The sequence below is a fragment of the Monomorium pharaonis genome, chromosome 9 (assembly GCF_013373865.1).
Source record: "Monomorium pharaonis isolate MP-MQ-018 chromosome 9, ASM1337386v2, whole genome shotgun sequence".
In the NCBI taxonomy this organism is placed as follows: Eukaryota; Metazoa; Arthropoda; class Insecta; order Hymenoptera; family Formicidae; genus Monomorium; species Monomorium pharaonis.
The window spans coordinates 12,394,190-12,416,994 of NC_050475.1; the positions used below are offsets into that span (position 1 = coordinate 12,394,190).

The 22,805-nt window shown below is 34.8% G+C and overlaps 1 protein-coding gene across 3 annotated transcripts in view; it reads left to right on the forward strand.

Moving 5' to 3' along the window:
- The window catches only part of LOC105834955 (protein SMG9), a 110,416-nt gene that overhangs the window by 51,215 nt on the left and 36,396 nt on the right, over positions 1 to 22,805 (forward strand). For all 3 annotated transcript variants that reach the window (XM_036292288.1, XM_036292289.1, XM_036292287.1), the window contains exon 6: positions 5,766 to 5,910. In XM_036292288.1, coding sequence (XP_036148181.1) covers positions 5,766 to 5,910 — 145 coding nt within the window. The remainder of the gene's footprint in view (positions 1 to 5,765; positions 5,911 to 22,805) is intronic.

The window sequence follows — 22,805 nt, forward strand, 5'->3', positions numbered from 1 at the left end:
AATTTCCTTTTTTAAAAAAAGCGCCAAGTGTGCGCGCCTCCTAAAAAAACCTATTATATTAGGTAAATTGTTTTCTTACTGTCCTATTGTTTTATTGTCTTCTCTACACAAATAATGATATAAACTATATAAAGTAAATTTTTTAAAAAAAGCGCCAATTATAAGAATATTTATACAAAATTTATTTATTATAATTTTTTATTAAAATATTTAACAATAAACGGACTTGATGATCAAATAATTGAATGATTAAAATCAACTAACAGGATTATAGTGAAGCAAAAACTTGGCGTGCCCGGGTCGTTAAAATGCAATGAACCATCAATGTTAAACAATAAAAATATAGAAATTATTTGTAGAAATAAAATAATGAAAAAATGATAACCCATCAAAAATTTTACAAAGAAAATATATCAAATACATAAACGCATTCAAAGATGGGACAAGATCAATACAATTGCACAAGTACCCAATGAGCACAATAACATTTGCAAAATATTTTTTAAAATGTTTGAAAAACATTTTTAAAAACGTTTAAAAATGTTTTTCAAACATTTAAAAAAATATTTTTCAAACGTTATTGTGCTTTAAAAAAAACATTTAAATAATGGGATAAGTCCTCTTTTTCTCACAAAAAAATGTTTATTTTACATTAAAAAAAAATTCTGTTATTATTTAATAAACATTTATTTAACGTTTAAACAAATTTTTTTTTAATATTTACTGAATATTTGCTTAATGTTTTAAGAGCAAAAAATTGTTTGCATTATTCAATCATTTTGATAAATTCAACCTTACCAGTCCAGCATCGCTTAATTTCTACGATAATTTAGGTGAGAAGACTAGATATGTTTCGGCCAACCTACAATCGTATCTGCTAGAACATGTTTAATTTATACGCCCGAAAAAACGATCACCCATCCAACTGTTAGCCACCGTCGACTTTGCTTGACTTCGAAGATCGTAGGCAACTTAACACTTTGTGATGATGAGTACTTCGTATTTATTCATACATATTTGTTATAGATCATTTCAATAGCTTGTCAAAAGGATGAAACATGTATTAGTTAACTCATATTTATACAATTAAACATAAAGTTTGACAGTTTTTTACTAATTTCTACATATGCGAAATAGCTATATGTGGAATAACTTGTGAAAAGATTTATTTTTGCTGTGTTCGTTAAAAAATGAAGGATAGATGTCATTAATTCTTATAATTTTTTAGTATTATTAATATACCATATTGCTTCGATAATATGGCATATTAACAATACTAAAAAATTATAAGAATTAATGACATCTATCCTTCATTTTTATATATTATAAATATTGTCGATAAATATTGTGGATAATATTGTCGATCTTAATATCGACAATAAATCGATAATATATTGTCTTAATCTCCACTTTCTTTATGTTCCGATATTTCAATTTGTGTCTTTTAGAGATTTCATTTATACGCTTTTAACACTCTTATTATATAGATTCACTGTTCCTTTACACTTGATTTATGCTCCATAATTACGCTTCCTAACCAGGAGTCAAATAATTTTTTAAATAGTATTTTAAACTTTTTAAATGTGAAATAATTATTACATAAACATTAAATGTTACGTAAATATTACTTTAAACAATTTATTAAAATAGTTAATATTATAAAAACATCAATTAAATATTATATAAATATTTGTCCTAAATCATTATTTTAAATGATTAATCATTGTAACATAAATATTAAATCATTATTAAATCAATATTTTTTAAAATATTATTTTAAACATTTTAATGTAAAATAAAAATTACATAAATATTAAATAAATATTACTTAAATAATTTTCTTAAATTATTATTTTTAATAAAAAATTAATAATTTATAAATTATTAAATAAACGTTAAATAAACGTTTTATAAATATTTTTTCTAATTCATTAATTAAAATAAATAATTAATGTTAAAACAAATGTTTAATAAATATTAAATAAATATTATTTATACAATAAACGCTAATAATGTAAAAATAATAAAAAATAAATATTTAAAAAACCTTAAAAAAAATTGTGTTTCTTGGGTATATTTGAAAAAAAAAACTTAGAAAAATCTTATAAAATCTATTAAAAAATTATTTAAATTATTTGTACAAATAAAATAATAAAAATAATAATGCATCAAAAATTTTACATAAACACATTTAAAAATAGGACGATATCAGTTAGCCAAATATATTTGATAAAAAGACTAAAAAAATCTTATAAAATCTATCAAAAAATTGTATAAAAAATGGAAATGTTATCAATAATAACAGATAATCAAGCAAAAACTGTTAGATAGTAAAACAAAACCCAAGCCACATTAATCGCATTCTTGTATATATACTTATTGATATCAATAACATAGTCTTTTAAATATTGAAAAAATGCAACCCGGGCACGCCAGGTTTTTGCTTCACTATAATCCCGTTAGTTGATTTTAATCATTCAATTATTTGATCATCAAGTCCGTTTATTGTTAAATATTTTAATAAAAAATTATAATAAATAAATTTTGTATAAATATTCTTATAATTGGCGCATTTATTTTATGTCATTATTTGTGTAGAAAAGACAATAAAACAATAAAACAGTAAGACAATTTACCTAATATAATAGTTTTTTTTAGGGGGGGCGCACACTTGGCGCTTTTTTTACCTTTTTAAAAAAAGGTAATTTTGTTCGGATATCACGCATTTTGTAGTTCTTATTTAAAATATTATATATTTTTGCAATAAAAAAATATTATATATATTGATAATTTACTATACTTTTAGTAAATTTAGTAAAATTTACTAAAAGTATAGCGAAATTTTTTTCTACTATATAACTTCCTGATACTGCATGCTTTATAATTTCCTGTAGAGCTTCTTTATCTATATTACTTTTGTCAACTTTATATATCATGTGAAACTTGCCGCGAACTTGTCTGCTAACGTCAAAGCATATATTCGATTACGAACGCGCACTTTTTATCGGATCTACGAGACTTCTTCTTATAAGAAATTATTAACCGTACCATACAGATATATCACTTAATATTTATTTTTTATTCTATCAAAAACAATCATGTCACGAATGACAGCGATTTATTATATCAATATAGTATACATCAACACTTTATAAGAGACCTATCACAGATAAATATTAATGCCCTCTAGTGTTGATTTCATGTACTGGACAAAGAATAAAGAGTGACGACGACGTATCTTAAATGAAAAATTTTAAATTCGGTCTTTGCGTGACAATATCTCCACTCGTAGGGCATGTAGAGTAAAAATAAAAAGTTTTCTTATACAAATCAAATCCAAACTTTCGATTGAGCCTAGTTAGAACATGATCAGTTCAGCCATTATTGAGAATCTGATATCTCGGATGCACACAAGTCGTCTTTTTGCGTAAAGATACACGGGCGGTAGCGCTGCGCGTAACACTTGGCGCGAGACACTAACGTGTCTCGTGATTCTACTTAATAATGTTTTCTAATTTTACGTAATAATTTAATTTTGACGGAAATCTCGTTATACAATATTTATAATCATCATTTAATTCATGCAAAAAAAAATATATATTCTTAACATGGCCTATAATTGAGCATGCTAACAATCTAACTTATTAGTTTAAATGTGATCAATAAGTCAATAATCTAATGAACCACTTACTCATGAATCACTCACTTACTGTATACAATATTAATAAAACTATATAGGCGCATTTTTTTAAGTAAAAAATTACAGTTTAAAGTTTTACGTCTTGATATTTTTGCTCGTAGGCACACAGAAGAAAAATAAAATTTCTTATTATATAATTCATATCCAAATTATTGATTGAGCCCCTACTCAAAATTTGATTAAAGATTCTTGATTGGATAATATTTGTTCAAATTAGAATAGATACCGTTCTAAGGTATTCCTTTAAAAAGTTAGAGATATTTCTTTAACCCTTTGCGGCACGGTGGTCGATATATCGACCACCTATCTTGAAGTCATTTCTTTAATTTTTCGGACACCAAATACTGTATTTTATTACTTTTTCTTGTAATTTTACTTTAGTAAGAGTCTTAGTAATATTTGGTAAGGTATAATTTTCCTTTATTATTAGTTAATTTTGTTATATAAATAAATAAAGTGAAAAAAAGTGTGTTTTTTACAAAAAATGTATGTCAGAAAGAAGGAAGAATCATGAAGCTGTGAAAATCAGTATACAGAGGTTTTTTGGGTCGCTGATTACGAATCCGCTATCAGATTTCGACGATTCTTTTTCAAAATGGCGATCCAATATGACGATTTACGATTTTGAGTGTTTTTTATAAAAATTGGTATACGGGGATTTTTCAGAACGCTGATTACGAATCCACCATCAGATTTCGACGATTTTTTTTTATGGCGAATCCAATATGGCGATTTTGAGTATTTTTTATCGGTTTTTTATGGAAATATACAGGGATTTTTTAAAATGCTAATTACGAATATAAAAATTGATTTGCTGTGCTAACTGTAATAAAAAAAGTAAATTGTGGGAAAAAAAATTGTAAAATACAAAAATACAAAAAAAAAGAAAATGGAGACAATGACCGCCACGTCCACGTTCGTGTCTCTGAAGTAAACTAAGTGCGGTTTCTTTTATGAAAAAATTTTATGTTCTATGTACCATTGTCGAAAAAATGAAAAAATATATAATCTCAAAAAAACATTTTTTATCACTCATTATTTGAAATTTTCCATATTTAAATTTCAAAAATCTGATCTACACATAATCAACCTAAAAAAGCTAGTTCTGTACACATCTGTTCTTGTAAAAAAAAGTAAGAAAGTCCGAAATTTTTCAACATTCCGACCCTAAAAAATTCAATATATCAATTTCCATAAAAAACCTATAAAAATACTCAAAATCGTAAATTGCCATATTGGATTCACCATTTTGAAGAAGAATCGTTGAAATCTGATGGTGAATTCGTAATCAGTATTTTGAAAAATCCCTGTATACCTATTTCCATAAAAAAACCGATAAAAAAATACTCAAAATCATGACTTGCCATATGAAATCCGCAATTTTGAAAAAGAATCGTTGAAATCTGATGGCAGATTCGTAATCAGCGACCCTAAAAACCTTTCTACACCAATTTTAATAAAAATCCGATTAATAGAAAAATGTATGCCGCAAAGGGTTAAAAAGACATAATTATTCAATTAATTTATTCGAAAAAATTAGTCACCTTTTTCTGTACAACAAAGTTAAAGTCATCTGTGTCCCTTGTAATATAAACAAAATTAATGGATTTTTTAATGAAATTACTAATGAAAATGTGTCAAATTGAACATAAGATTTAATAAAATAAAATCAAAGTTTCATTAAAATTTTTCTACCAGGATGATTAATCTTTATCCGGAACACTTCAGTGGAATTTTATAACCAATACACTGAAGTTTGTGAAACCTCAACGACAAAAATGTTTGCCGAAAAGATGTTGACATTAGTGACTTGAAAAAATTACAGATTCCTTTCAAACATCTTACTTTGAGACGAAATAGTTTTTTAAATTAAAATTTGATTCTGAGTACTGGCATGCCAAGTACGATTTTCGTGAATTTTCGATAGTTAATTGAACGCTGAATTTGGTTAGTGTCTGACAGACCTCATAGTACTGGAAAAAGGTTGATGTCAATTATAATATAATTATTTTTGTTACAAAGTTTACAGGATACATATTAAAATTTTAATCTATTTTTCTCGTAGATTTTTACAAACTGCAGAAATGTTAAAACCATCCTCGACAACTGTAATAGATCAAGATTATGTGGAACATTATCCGCATATTGTATTTTTGCATAATAAAGCAGAATTAAAGGATTTTATGCCTGTTGTTATTGAAGAAATGAAGGTATTATGTGCTGTCTAATATCTAATATAACGCGCACACGTTACTGATTTCAAAATTTGGTTTAATCCTTTAATATACAGTAAACCTCTGTTTCATACAGTACAGAATATGTATAGAATGTCTTTGAAACCAGCAATGTTGAATATTAAAATGTAAATACTCTCTCAACATTGGATCTACATTGATTTTTTATTGATTGTTGATGTATTGCAAAATAAAACATTGACATCCATTATTTCTACGAATCGTAATTTCTTAAAAATAAAAAAAAATTGTATATGTGTGTATATAAAATTATATATATATATATATATATATATATATATATACATATATGTATGTATAAATTTAATTTGTTAGCAAAATTAACCTTAATAAAAGATTTATAATTTTATAGAGATCTACAAATTTTAATTATTTTTACATTGTTAAAAAAATGAATGAATTAAATGTATTAAGCGTACACTGATTTACACAATAATTTAATACAATTTTTTAACGATAATGTACATAATATGGAAGTACAATTACATATATTGAATAAATATTTAGTATTAAATCAGTGTATTGAATAATATTCCAGAATATAGAATTGCAATGTCTGACATTCAACTATAATTCAATAGCATTACACGTTTCTAGAACGTCTTTTTAATGAAAAAGGCCATAGTATGCTAAGCATAGAGACCCTGTATCAGAGACTGCTATCAAACATCTGCCTATCAAATAACCGCGATCATACATATATGTATACGACATAGGTCATATAGTCGAAGAGCTCGTGAAAATATTGCAAAAGTTTTGGAAAGCTTGATATTTTAATATTTGATTATTTACGGTGAAAATGAATATACTATAGTCAGCAAGTCAGGTCACTTGTCAAAATACCTGTCGCCAATGCGCTTTTAATTATGTAGAAAAAAACAAATATCGTAAAAGCATTTTGAAAAAGTAAAAATGTATGTAGAAGTAGCTTTTGCAATAAAAAAGTACAAGAAACTCGTCAGACAGTGTAAGAATAGAACGCAATGCGTCAGCACTACCACAACTGTGTAATAAAAATTAGGTCAGTGAAAGTGATTTGAAAAAGCTGAAACTTGGTACAATGTTAATTTATTGAATGTAATTTATAAAAAAATCAGACTTTGTTTAGATAGAACCGATGTCATTGTTGTGCCCCGTGGGTTTCGAGACACAGTATTGGGGATCGTTGCCGTAACTTCTCTGGTCAGATTCCACAAAGATAACGCCGATAGTAGATTAACATTATATATTTTCTCTCAACTTAGTTACAACAATTTGTTAATTAATAAACCCGTAAATTAATAAACAAAGATATTATGTCGAGCGACATAGGTTCGTCGCTGTACGCTATTCGATTGAGCCCGCTCTTTACAGCGGTGTTTATATACACCGATTTTTGGCGTATAACCGGGGAGAATACTTCCAAGGTCACTGGCCTTCGGTCAGTGCACTTACTTGGGGTTACACCAACCTAGACGGTCGAAAAACAGGCCTAACTTTGATATTTTATTCCTCCTAAACGAGTAGTGGGAATTAAATGAAATTTTGTGTGATTATTGACTTATGTTTCGACAATATAAAAAAATTTTTTTATTAAACAATGGCGACGGAAAGCAGAAATATGGCCGCCGACACACATTGAGGTTTGGAAAAACGCATTTTGCGGTGACCACTGTCCCGTCTAAACGATTCATCTGAAACAAAAAAACAAAATGGTGTTTTTAAGCTAACAATAGTGGTTTGTCGGTGACGATCGCCGATTGTCGATTTTATCGTTTGTTACAAAATGGCGATGAGTTGAAGTTAAAATTTAAAAAAAAATGAAAAATTTTCGTCCTTTTTATTTTTTTTATTTTTAATGAAGATCGATAAAAAAAATAGATCGTCATCGACAAAAGAATATTTCTGAGAGTATTGTGTAAAAATTTGAAAACGATCCATCGATTAGTTTTTGAGATCTAATAGTCACCGACTTTGAAAACCATGTTTCGAGAAAAACGCGTTTAAAGTTTCAAGTTTAGTTCTACTATTGTTAACAGCCGAATTTTGCACTTTACCTCTAGTCGGCAATTGCGGGGCCATATGAAATTTCTTCCACATCAATAGCAGCAGCGTTCTGTGAAGACTTCTGTTGACGGCGAGCAATCCTTCCTTTGCGCGTCACCTTCTGCGCTCGTACTTCGGCCACATCGATGCGCGCTCGGTCTTGATTTTTGCAATATGCAGCACAATTCTTTTATTATCATTAATAAATGTGTGGCACCTTCATTAAATGTGTATGCAGCAATATTGGCAGCAATTTGCACAACGTGTGCACCGCTGTGCTGCACTTTTGGCACTATGCGCCAAATCAGATTGTTCAAACTTTCATTAACGTTTTGCGTAAATCCACCGACGCATTTCTTCAGTAAATTATCACTAGAAAGTTGTTTTCAAATATTGGACGAATGGCTTTAATCACATTATCGTCCAGTGGCGATTTATGTTGATATTGCTCCAATTCGAGCACTCGAACGCTCGATCCCGTTTTACTCAACTCTCTGTAATTCCGGCATTTTTTCAGATATCAACATAAAACTTTCTGGATATATTCTCGAAACTTGAAGCTTCAAGAAAATGTAATAAAAAAAAAATCGAATTTTTTTCCCGCTAGGTTGGTGTAACCCCTTAACCAGCAATTGCTGGCTATGCAGATTCCACCCAAAATCAGGAGATTTTGAGTATTGTTTGTTAGACAACCGGTGTATTGTTCGGTGCGACGCCCGGTATATAGGCTGGGCGATGTTGCACGCGCGAGGTGTCACTTAACACCTTTATCGCGACATTCTTGGTGTGAGTGCATCACACTCACAACATCCCTCCCCCTTAATGAAAAGAAAACGAGGAGACTGAGTTTTCGCAAACGTTTACGCGAAAGTTTTCGCAAAAGTGTTCAATATAATGTTTTTGCGTAAAAATTTTTTCGCGCAATATAATGTTATGAACTTAGTTCCGTATACATATGTTCGAAAATGTTTTACAGTCCACACTATCGCAAGTAATTCTTTCTCGGTGGTACTATAATTTTGCTCTGCGCGATTTAATATTCTGCTCGCGTAAGCAACGGGACGGTCGTTGCTTATCCGTCCCTGTGACAATACCGCTCCGATTGCATAATCGGACGCGGCAGTAGTCACATTAAATTCTTTCGTAAAGTCTGGGTGGAAGATTGATGTACTGGTGCCTTCATTAATTTTTTTTATGTGTTAAATACTATTTGTTGCTCGGCGGCCCACGCAAATTTTTCCGTTTTCGTTGAAAAATATTTGGCATTCCTCAATTGATCTAGTATTTCTTTAATGTTGGGTAGGGCCACAATTCATTGGCGAATGAATCGTCAATTGTTAGATCATTGAGCTTTCGGAAATCGATTACGATTTGAAGTTTTGGTTTCCCAGACGAGTCGATTTTTTGGGGTACCACTAATTGTAAGAATGGCGCGTTCCATTGACTCGTGCTAGCTCTAATAATGCCATTATGTAGCATTTTATCTGCGTATTCACCTCTTCCTTATGCTTTGCGGGAAGGCGATACGGCCGTACGTTGACCAGCGATGCGTCGGCTTGTGTACGTATCTCATGTTTCACTGCTACAGTGCACATCAGTGATTCTCCGCTTAGGTGGAATATGTCTTGATATTCTTCGCATATCCGTGTAGGAGCCTGTCGTTCTTCTGAGTTGAGATGCCGGTGTGTAATGTTTGTCAGATCCACTCGCTCCGCAGCCGTTTATCTGTACATTCGGCATCTTTAATAACCGCATATACTTGGTGATCATTTTTGTCATGGTCTTCAATGATCACGTGCGGTGTGCATATTTTTACCGGCTTATCCGTAGTATTGACCATGCTGATTGCGCACGTTAAATTTTTTGGTTCGACCATGCATCGGCCGATGTATACTCCGGGCTGTTTCTATTGCTTGTATTACTCTGGGTTGGTTTCTATTGATGGTTGCTCGGACGATGGTCTCACTGCGCGGTTTTAAAATGATTCTCCCGTATGGCTTTAATTTGAAAATAATACCTGCAATTTGCAGTTACTCTTTATCGTAGTCGCGGGGTACTTTATGTTTCTTTATAAAGTCGAGGCCTAGTATCCCGTCGTATTCCATCGGGAAGTCCTCTTTCACCACATACATGTGCTTTACTTCTCGTTTGCCTAATTTAATATGTGCCTGCATACTTCCAATTGTATGCAATTGGTGACCAGTCACTCCCGCTAGGGTGATTCTTTCGGGAAAAATTCTGGTTTTCCCTTTTAGCTTGTTTAATTTTATCAACGAAAGCGTTGCGCCGGAATCAAAAAGTATGTTTATTTCTCCCGACCGCGTTTCTTGTATCGGAAGCGTAACTTGGTCGAGTTCGCAACTCCGCTGGGCGGCTCGAGTTCCCGATGCGACTTGATATGACCGCGCGCTCTTCTCTTTTTTGTTTTTTGTCTCTCTCTCTCTCTCTCTCTCTCTCTCTTCGTCACTACTCTGCTCAGAATCGGAGTTCTTTTTTCTTCGCGGTTCGATCGCTTTTTGCGCATTATTATTTTTCATATTATTATTTCGTGATCCCTGAGGGTTATTTGACGTCTTATTTACGGTCTTTTCGTTTAGGTGCCAACACTCGTTGCAGGTGTGGCCGCGTTTCTTGCAGTGTTTGCAAAATTTTTCGACTGCGTTGATGCGTGATTTCTCAGGTTGCGGTAGCGCAAAGCGATTGGCATACCGGCTGCTTCGGCAATCTTTACCGTAGTGCCCTAGTTTTCCACATTTCCGGCACTGCAGTTTGCTTTTGTAATTTTCTCCGTCGGGCGTATTATATTTTGGCTTAGATCGATTATCGGCCGTTCCTTTTATGCGCGCTTCCGCGCTTGCGGCAGCTGTTGCTTCTTGTAACGTCGCATATCCGCGCGATCTGACTACGGCTTTTGTGTCATCGCTAAGCTCTATCTGATAATTTTCGAGCGCCTGCTGCTGTAGAATATCTAATATCGCGCGTTTATTTTCGGTCGTATAATGCTGTCGGCTGCCTTCTATCATGGACTCGTACAAGTCCATGGTTAACTTGCTGGCTCGGAGCCTATATGTTCGCGCATTTTCTTCGGTTTTTTGTTTGAACGTATTAAATTCAATTTGTAAATGCGTGGTACTTTTCTTACTGGCGTAACACGCTTTTAGTTTTTGCTTCAATTGTTCGAAATTGCGGATTTTTCGCGTCTGGAAATCCAACATAGCTCGGCCTTTTAATTTTGCACACAATATGGCTCCTAATAGACTCACTTCGTTAGTTGGATCGATATTTTCGACCGCATACGTCATCGCGCTTAAAAATTCTTGTAGCTTGCCCGCATTCCCGTCGAATTCTCGAATCATGCAACGCGCTTCTTTTAGCGGTAGGAACCCGCGGTCTCTTTGATGTCGGACGTCATCGTCAAGGTCTATGAAGGTCGTTTTTCTTTGGCCGGGTCGGTAGTCATGAATTCGCTGGCTGTGTAATTGCGTTTCTCGCACCGCGTCTATCCGTTTGTAACCGGCGTATTTCTTGAATTACTGCGCGCAGGGTATCTCGGGCTTCATCGTCTCTTTCTCGCGCTACATTGGGCTGTGCTGCCCGTGGGGCCGGATTTTCGCTTATTTCCCGTTGTATTTGTTGAATTTCTTGCTCAGCATCGGCTATGAATTGTTGAGCTTCCGATTGTTGAGTTCCCGTTTGCGCGTCAGTGTTCATGGTGTATCTTTCGATTTCTTTGGGGTTGAATATATCCGAATCGTACGAGGTCAATGAAAATTTACTTCGTGAATATACACGGCTTGGAGTTCGGCTGATATACGGTCTGGTCCGTCTGATCTCGCGGTCTTGTCGTGTCGCGTTGTCGCATAGACTAGAATCGAGCCTCACGAACGGAAATTCTCGCTTGCGTATGACGTGCTCGGGTAGCTCGCTATTGCCTTCGGGGGATATTTTAGAGCCTTACGAACGTTATCTCGTTCCTCGCGGAGGGTTTGAACCGCTTGCCATGCAAGATTCAACTCGCAATAATGTATAGATCGTGCCGCTTGTTCACTAAATAACCACGATTCGTTTCGTATCGGTGAGATTTTATTGTCTGACATTCGCTATTGTTAATTATTTGCTATTGTTATTTTTCGATAACTAAGTTACCGGGGGCCTGCGTATTTCGGGTTTTCGGACGTGCGCGCTATAGTTTATTTCGCTTACAAAAGTGATGGGACTTACAGTATCGCAGTATATTGCTGCATGTTATCCGTTTGCTTCGCAGCTTGGACTGGTGCGTCACGATGCTGTAGGTCGGTGTCTTCTCCGATTACGTCGCTATCACTGTTGCGTTGTCCGGTGGCGGAGCTCTGGCTCGATGGCTGTCTTCTTTGCTGGATCTCGGGTCCGTAGATCAGCTGATTGGCTCGGCTGTGTTGTGCAAAATCTTTGACGAATTTTGTTCGGTTTGATTGGCACCGCTCTTTATCGGCTGTTTTTTTCTTAGCTCTGAGTCCGTTAAGTGTTTGTCCTTCTTGGTAGATTTTTTAGCAGTGAATCTCACCGCTGTCACCAGATTTGTTGTGCCCCGTGGGTTTCGAGACACAGTATTGAGGATCGCTGCCGTAACTCCTCGGGTCAAGTTCCACAGAGATAACGCCGACAGTAGAGACCGAGGCCCGGGAAGAGTATCCATCATTCCCGCGCACACGCTGGGATCGCCTGATAGGTAGGAGGTAAACCAGTCTAGAGCTGTTTTGGAGCGAGAGAGCAATATAATATGCAAGCGAGAGAGCTTACATAGGAGAAAACTGTGCTGCACCGAGTCGAAGGCTTTCGTGAAGTCGAACAGAATTAGGAGGGTGACCATCCTACTGTCGACGGTAAGCCTGATATCATTAGTGAGTTTAATAAGTGCAGTCTGGGTGCTGTTGCCCCGAAAATCGGTTTGGAAAGGGTCAAGAAAGTTATCGAGATGTAAGTGAGAGGACAGTTGCTCGAACACAATACGTTCAAGAACCTCAGAGAGAAAGCAGAGGAGAAATATAGGACGAAAGTCGGAGAGGGACGAGGACTTAATTTTAGGGAGGGGGATGACGTGGGAACGTTTCCAAGAGGAGGGAAAGGTCGAGGAGTTCAGGGATAGATTAAGAAGTTCAAAGATTACAGGGAAGGTAAGGGGGAGACTATCAAGGAGCAGACGGCGAGTGACATTATCTAGACCAGCAGCATTGGAATGACATTTGACAAGGACACGACGCAGAGTATCGAGAGTGATATAGGAAAAATAAAACGTAGGAGAATCAGAGACAAGGGGAGGAGAGCTGGAAACGAAGTGGGGAACAGGGGCGAGGGAAGGCGGGGAAAAGAAGCGGAGCAAGAGGAGGAGGATGCAGAAATGAAGAATAGGTTAAGATGTTCGGATGAGAAGTTGGACGATAAGGGGGAAGATTTAGATCTGGTTAGGCCTAAAGTGCAGCTCAGCCCAGATGCGGGAAGAGCTATTCGCATGACCGCTGCATCAAGTAAGAATTCCTGGCAGAGTCGATGCGTTGCTTGACTGCATTGAACAGGACGCGAAATGTCTCACGATTTACTAGGGTAGGATGAGATAGGAGAGATTTGCGTGCAGCATCGCGCTTGCGCATGAGATCCCTGATTAAAGAGTCCAACCAGGGAGCATGAGGCCTATTAGCTACAAAGGACCGGAGAGGGACATGACAATCGCGAGTATCGAGAAGGAGCCTGGTAGAGTCACACTCATCGAGAGACGGGGAGTGATAAACGACGAACAGTTTAGGCTAGACAAGGAATTGAGGGCAAAGCGGGAATAATCACGGACCGTGATAGTACGTAGAAGAGTGCGATGAGTGAGCAGATCCAGGGTGACCTCGATCAACTCGTGAGCTGAGAAGAAGGGGATAGGTTGTTGAGAGAAGGATTTGATAAGAGTACGATCGCTGACCAGACAGTGATCGATACGCGTGTGTGAGGAAGCCATGTGATGAGTGTTGGAGTAAGAAACTAGGAAGAGATGGTTGCTGAAGCAAAAATTACTAAGGAAGTTGGTACCACGGGAATTGCGATTAAGATCAATGTTGAAATCGCCAATGATCACTGCGGCGCAGACAAGGAAGGATGGAGTCTTTCGAAATCCGATTGAAAGATGGCAAGATGGCCTAGCTTAGAGGGACGGTAAATGACAGCTAGTAAGGGAGGTCTACAGCCCTCAGAAGACACATTCAAAATTGCATATTCCGGTTGCGAACAGTAATATCCCGGAGACGCCACCAGGACGCGAGCACTTAGACCGTGACGAATGTATAAGCCAATCCCTCGCTCCACCTGCCCAGCCTGTCGGACCTGAAAAGCAGATAGCCGGAAAGATTCAGTATCCCATCAGGCACTAGTGGTTTGAGCCAGATTTCGGACAATAATGTCAAACGATTCGCGGGAGAAAAAGTCCGAAGACTCGGTAAAGTGAGGGAGGAGGGATTGGCAATTGACGTGACAGAAACCTAGTTTATACCTAGCATTTGGTACGCGTATCAAGTACTATATCCATATCAAATCGCTTGATTCGCTTGGTATAAACACTCGCGGATTACTTTAGTGCGTTCTGGTCTGATACTCCTCAATCGCGAGTATCAGACCAAGTTGATACGCGTATCAAAAGATGTCAGCGCGCTGTAAACACTTAATTCGATTCAAATTGGATCAAGTGTATACCGCCGCTGCTGGGCTGTTGTTAGATTGAGATTAAAAGTTAGAATTTTTAGTTAGAAAGTTATAATGGAAGTTTTTATATCAACAGTGAAAATGTCGTGTAAAAAGGGATGGAACGGTGTAAACAGGGACATATCAAATGTTTAGTCCGCACTAACTTGATGCACGTACTAACCGATTTAACGGTGTAAACTAGACTAGAGGCGAAGAGGCCTCCCGTGAGAAGAGCACGACACGACGGAGCGTCACTCGCGACGCCACGATGGTTGCTTGGGAATAGCTCCGCGCGCAGCGGAGGACACAAGTAGGCGTGAGACCCCGTCGGAAGACGCGGGCGGTCGGGAAATTGCGGCGCATGCAAAAGTTTGATCGAGGAAATGCAGCCCCGCGCCAAGAGAAGGCACCGAATTATTAAGAATTAACGGTAGAAGCAGTCGCGGTTGCAGATCATTCACCACGTCAGGCGATGCCGAGGTGGACGTAGATGCAACCGGCGCGGCAAATGGAACGGCCTGAACGACGGACGAAGCGGCAAGCGGGGAAGCCGCAGCGATAATCTCGCGGAGATGCTCAAGGTGATGGGGTTTAATCGGCAAGGCCGCGGGGTGACGCTTAACGCAAATGATGCCATCCCGAACCATGAGACAGGCGCCCCTCCCTTAAAGCACGCCTGGCCTCATTAAAGGCATGCCTGACAGAGGCAGACAACCTTTCGTTCACCTCAAACCTAGAACCAGCAAGCAGCGCGAAGACTGAGGAACCGTCGAGGATACCCCTGACCCTCTTTGCGTCGATCCAACGGTTCCTAACCTCCCTGAAGGTGGGGGCGACGACGAGGGGACGAGGGCGATCAGACCTGGCCGGAATCCGAAAGCAGGATTCAATGGCCCGGTCTCCCGCACCACCCGCGACGCCGGAGCAACGGAAATCGTGAGAAGGCTACAAAATGAGCCTACTCGTTTTGCAAATTAAGCAGTAGAGCTCCGCGGTATCTAGAGGGACCGCAACATCAAATGACTCACCGAGGAAGCGGACACATTCCACGTGAAAAAGATGTTTCGGTTTCCGCTCGCAGTGCAATGCATCGGCAGCAGCAATAAATCGCTTGCACACGCCATAGGAAAGTGTCATACTGTTCGATGACAGCGGTGAATATGCGCACAGCTGACGAGCGGCCTCACAGACACGACGACAATAGTGTTAGTAGGCCGAGGCTTTCTGATATAAACAATGATAGGCACCGGGACATCGACATCAACCGACAGCGATAAACAGCTTCGAGAAAATTCCGAGAGTCAAGTCCAAGAAAAATTGCCAAAAAGGCTCCGAAGGGCAGAAAGCGAAGCGACACAACGAACACGTCTGCTCATACTCACGTACAGAGGCAGAGAGAGAGAGAGATAGAGGGGGGGGGGGGAGATTGAATACACATTTATATATATGTATATACATGCTTATATGTATATACATTTAGACATTACTGGTCCCAAATTTTTTGCTTAATATTATTTAACTTGTGTAACTCAATTGTTTTAAAGTGTACTTTTGCGCACGCAAAAGTAAAGTACTTTAAAAAAATTAATGCTGCATCGACATTAGTATGAAAATGATCGTCTATTTATCTGCTCTTAAAATATTTTGATCACAAGTTTTCTGCTTAATATTTAACTTTTAACTCAATTATTAAATTGGGGGTGCTAACGTGTAAACAAAAATTCGGGATCAAGATATTTCAAAAGACGATAAATAGACAATTATTTTGATACCAAAGTCGATTCAGTAACTAATTTTTTAAGGGTACATTATTTCTGTATTTTTGTTAATTTTAATGGTTTTTAAGTTATTTTGCAAGTTTAAAATTTTAATTGATATATCTTACGAGTATTTGATACCAAAAGTACTTTTAAGCTTATGGTGTATGGTTAGCTTCTTATTTTTAACTATTTTCTTTTATACCGTTACAATATGACGATTCTGAATACCGATACTTCGATAACCATTCAATATTTGTAATGTATGTTTACAGTATTTTAAAGCAAAATGAGCAGAAAATTTGGATGTATTTGTGTTTTTTTTGTTTATGCCTTTTTTTTATTAATGGAGGTGTTAGTATCATGTGAACCTAGCATCCCCACTTTTGTTCTTTTCTGCGTCTCAAAAGTTCAGGACTAGAGCAAATAATTAGCAGAAAATTATGCCGTATGTCCAAACTTTTTTTTGTGCTGGGAGTGCTAGGTTCACTGAGATAAAAACGTTTCAGTTTCTAGAATATTAAGAAGAAAAAATGATAAAGATATGAACTTGACCTTGAATGACATCAACAAGATCATCTCAATCTCAATTTTTAATTTGATACAGACTTTAAAATTGTCTTAAGAATCTTCATATATATTATAAGAAGAAATGAGATACCTGGCCCTGCAGAATGAGTGAAATCACGACAAAATTTTTAAAAAATACAAAAAAAAGCGCCAAATATACGCGCGCAAAAAACGCACTCAAAAATGTATTTTTATACAAAACAACTTAGATTTGACAATACAAAACAGGGACCCGGACCAAACTAGAACCGGAACCAATAACCGATTTTTTAGCTTGACCAAAACCGTAATCCATAATTGTGTTCTGCTAAATTTACAGCACCGGAACTATAATCGAAATCATTAAATTATTTTCGTTTTACGTTTTTTTGATATATTTTTTTGATTCTTGCAATTTATTTTTACATAAAATTTTTACATTTCTAACGCCGAAATGGTAATTATTTAGTTTAGGAGACACCGCGCCGATAACCTTGACCTTGACATACGTTGTCAAGGACATGACCCTGAGTAACTTTTCCTCATAACTTAATTGGCAGTCATTGTTTGTTAAAAAGTTATTAACAGAAAAAATTTGAAAAATATTTATGTAGAATAGAACACACACGCGCGCGCGCACACACACACACACACACACACACACACACACACACACACACACACACACACACACACACACACACACACACGGGGAGGTGCAAAAAGGGCGGGGAAGGGGCTTCCTTTTTGCACCAATAATTACCATTTCGGATATTCATTAGGACCCCCCCCCCTCCTGCACCCCTTTTCCGCAATTTTTCTTAACTCGTAACGTAATTTCTAACCCAACCAATTTTATGTCGCTATTTGGATAATGCGTAAACATTAGAAACGAACAGCGTGGATCTTGTTTGGCGTGGAAAGTCGCAAACCCATTCGGCACTTTCACCGTAATATTAATAAACGCTTGTACTGTATTACATGTATTGTTTTACAAAATATGAAAAGTATACATAGGTAATAGGTATACAAGAATCTTTCATATCAAGAGTCTTATTTTGACGACATTATCGTGTTATTCCATAATAACGCATACATTGAATTTATTGCATGCGTGAATACGATTATCTTACAATTGAATGTGTGACAAGATATTTGAAATGATTGCATTTTTTATTTTTGTTACATACTAGAACAACATAAGCGCGCGTCATTTATCTTATACTTATTGTGTAACAGGTTCTTTCTCTTTTTTCCTTTTTAATATTAATTATTTCATATTAATAATATAAGAAAAACGATCTGAAGAAAAGAAATTGATATATAATATTGATATATAAATTTTTATATTTTTTTAGTTTTAAAACTATAATGAATAAGTAAAAAACATAATATAATAGAATAATATAAAATTTTTTTTAATATACTATAATATATGTATAATTTTACATAAAAGGTGAGATATAAACACTATATTTTACAAAATAAACATAAAATGAAAGAATTTAAAATAAAATCTAATTTAAAAAAATTAAATCAATAGAGGATAGTAAGAGTCAAGACGTAGTTAAACGGCCTTCGATTTAATTAATTATTTTTTTACAATATTTTAAATATTTGTGTATGTTTTTATTTTTTATGAAGAAATTTTAAAAATACAATGTATATATGTTAATATATGTACGTATAATTTTTCAAGCATTTACATAAATTATTCGATAATAAATTTAATCAAACAAAAATAAAATACATAATGAAACAATTGTAAATTTATTTACGAAGCTGTATATTTTTTGTTATTTAGAAATAATTTTTGAGAAACAAATAAATACGAGCACATTTGTATAAATTAGTAACATTAAGAATAATGTAGTAAAATATTTATTTGTAATATTTGTAATTAATCTTAATATCAATCTCTAGTTTGGTGCGGGTTAAATTACCAAACTATGAATGCCAGCCAAAGAATAACAATAAAAAAGCAGATGTTCTATTTCGTATAAACATCCATTTTTATAGTTGGCGCATTTTCTTTATATCATTACTCTTGTAAAGAAAAAATTTAATACTCTCATTTTGTAGTGTCAAATCTACATCTACTGTTGTTTTGTACAAGTATATATTTTTGAGGGCGTTTTTTGCATATGTACATTTGACGCTTTTTTGTACCTTTCTTTTAAAAGGTAATTTTGTCGTCTTTAACTATGACATTTTTATTAAATCTATTCTCTTTTTTGTATATAGAATTATGAGTAAATTTTAATGGATATATGTGCCAATTTTTTACCATAGGAAATGGATTATCGACTGCAATTCTGTGATTCTTAATGTCCCGACCTTTTATCATCAGAGACATATTGGCGATAATTTACCGACTGCATCTCTAAAAATTCGGATGTCTCATGAGCATTGAAATATATACCACTGGAATACGCACTGCGCTGTTGCTTGGCGGCCAAGATTGTGCGACTGTGATTGTTGTTCTTGTCAAACTAGCTGTCGCAGCTACGTGACTTGATGTACTACTCATTTAAAAAATGTTGATGTTTAAGAAAAATTGAATAAGATGTGGAATTTAATTTCTTAATTTTATTTTTAATTAAGTAATCCGAGCAAACACAAAGTTACATGTAACGTGCTTGTTAGTTGTAATTTCCCACTCAATAATATAATTGCAATATAACACACGTGTTATATTACAATTACATTGTTGAGTGGGAAATTACAACTAACAGGTACGTTACATGTAACTTGGTGTTTGGTGGGATGTATTTAAAAAAAACATATGGCATATATTTCAATGCACTTCACATAACGACACGACTATTAGAAGTTAAGTTCGGTTGCAGGATGTTATTTTCAGACATGATACTAAACGATAAATAGAGAAAGAAACGTTCTAATTCAACTGTCTCTTGGTGGCCGCGGTAGCAGCGGTGGGGTAAGGCAGTGCTTATTGCAGTATGGTATATGTATATTTCAATGCTCATAGGTGACAGCTTGGATCGGCTGCAATGTATCGGCAAGTTAAAAAGTATTTATATATTTTATATTAGGGAAAACTAATATCTACTCACATTTTTTGCCAATAACATAAAACATCAACATGTCTAAGAATAAATATGTATTTATTTATTGTAATATTTAATTGTAAAATACATTATGTAAATGTTACAAATACTAATTATAACAAATTTAAAATTAAAATAATAGTGGTCTTCTACACCTTGAGGTTCCACTAAAAACGCGTTGGGTTTTTCTAAAGTGGATCTTCCCCTGTAGTCATATTCTACCACATTTTTTTCTGACGAAAATAAATAAAACATCGTCGAAGTTAACGATCAGTATGTTAGACTCAAAACTCTTATAACGAGTAATATGTTGAAGTCATATTAAGTAAGAATACATGCAGATTAAAAAATTTCATCAGCGTGTAACTGCTTAATATGACAACTTATTATGTTTTTACTTCAACATATGCTCGAAGTGATCTCCCTCCATCTTTTCACAGAGTACCGGCGCAAGATCTGTGGAGTTATTGCACGGCAAGCTCGTACAATTCTATCCTTCAGATCTTCAACGCTAGCTGGTTGTTTAAGATGACCCCTCACAGAAAAAAGTTAAGTGGTGTGAGATCTGGTGAACGCGTTGGCAATTCGCGAGAACCGTGAAAAAGCCACGTTATAAGTTTTTTGCGAGACTGACGGCAAGACTAGAAAGCACAACACAACTTCGATCTATTAAGCCTGCAAGTAGATATTTTTTAGAAAATTTTTTGGCAATACAATTATTTCCTTTTTATCATTTATTATTATTTTTTATAAAGAATGACCACCACGCACTGATACCGCGTCCATACAAGAAATGATTATTAAAGAACCGACTATTAATACACAAGCTATTGCGCCGTTACAAAGAGTTAGTCAGGCAACAACACGTAAGGTTTTAAAAGTGGCTCATTTTCATTCCTCTAAAATCTAACACGTTTTTAGTTTTAACTTCAAGGGTGTGGAAGACAACTATTATTTTAAATTTGTTGTATAATAATTAGCTAGCATTTGTAACATTAACATAATATATTATACAATTTCACAATTAAATATTATAATAAATGTATACTAATTTATTCGGGCATGTTAATGTTTTACGTTATTGGCAAAAATGTGAGTATATATTCGTTCTTCCTAATATAAAATACACTGGCGCAAAAAAACGAGACAAAAATTTTGACCCAATTTTTAAGCAATCTTCAAAGTGCAACTTTGCTTAATGTACACCACATGGAGGTTGACGATCGAATTTTACACATTATATGAAAAGGACCGATTTTTAAAATGAAATTTGAATTTTTATTTTTTATGTATGAGTATGTGTATATTTATGTGTGATCTGAACAAGCTGCTAAAATGGCGAACCTTCTGTTGACTTTAGTAAAATTGGCGCATCAGCTATCCGCTATATTCAGATTAGTAAGTACAAATTTCCATCGATAAATTTCAGAGCTACATGATGTGCAAAATCCGACCGTCAGCTTCCACGTGGTGCACATTGGGTCACTCTAATGATAGCGGTATGATTGAATTAAACACGAATAAAATCAATGTGCAATATCATATTGATGATTTCATGGTATCCTAACAATATTGTATTTATTCGCTAAAATACCCTAAAATGCAGTGCAAATTTGCAACTCATGTATAATTAACAAAAAACATCGTATCGACATGTTCCTTTTTTTTGAAATTGCTTAGAAAAGAATGAACTTTAAGAATCCGGATTAATATTAGCAAGATTTTAACGAGAAACTTGCAAAATGATAACAAACTTTTACTTTTTTCAATGAAAAAAAACATATTTGAGAAACAACTTTCATGCGATACAAAAGGGTCACGCTTAACAAATCAAACTCTCGCCTAAGGATTCTTAAAGTAGAGTCTTTGCCCTTTAATTTAAAAAAAGTTCATGTAATTTGGATGATTTTTCGCAAAGTTGCATCACTTTGAAGATTGCCAAAAATTCGGTCAAAATTTTTGTTTCGTTTTTTGCGCCAGTGTATTTAAATACTTTTTAACTTGCCGATACATTGCAATCGATCTAAGGAGCTGTCATCTATGGTTCGAATTTTCAGAGAGCATTCCTTTTAGTTTCGAGTTGAATTTATAGAATTGAATTTATAGAGTTGAATTTATAGAATTGAAAATCCTTTTACACGGTTAAAGTGCGCAAATAAACACGGGGACGATTAGATCAAGATCAAAAATGCAAAAATAGTTTTAAAGTTTATTTGTTCATAAAAATATTTGCTTCAAAATACAAGTTATGTAACTTATGCGTACAAATAAATGGTATTCCTGGGTTCGTAATAAATTGAGGAATAAGATTATATTCATCAAATTATGATTAAAAACCCCCAAAAAGTTATTTGATCAATCAAATTTTATTTACGGCTTTTAATCGTAATTTGACGAATATATTCTTATTCCTCAATCTATTCCCAACTCAGGGATATAATTCATAATGTATGTATAAGTTTCATAACTTGTATTTTAAAGAAAATGTTTTTACGAATAAAGATGAACGAATGACTACATTATCGATCTCGCTCAAGTTTGGCGACCAGTTTGGAATTTAAGAAGATCCTAAAGTCATCTGTTTTACTAACATTTTTTAAATAAATTAATCTTTAAATTGATTTTATAGAATCGTAAAACTCTTACAGAATTAAAGAACACATCAAAATCTTGAGGAATATGATCGAGTTAATATAAAAAACGAAAAAAAATCATTTTTGGTACGTAGAACTGTTACTTGAAGACAATA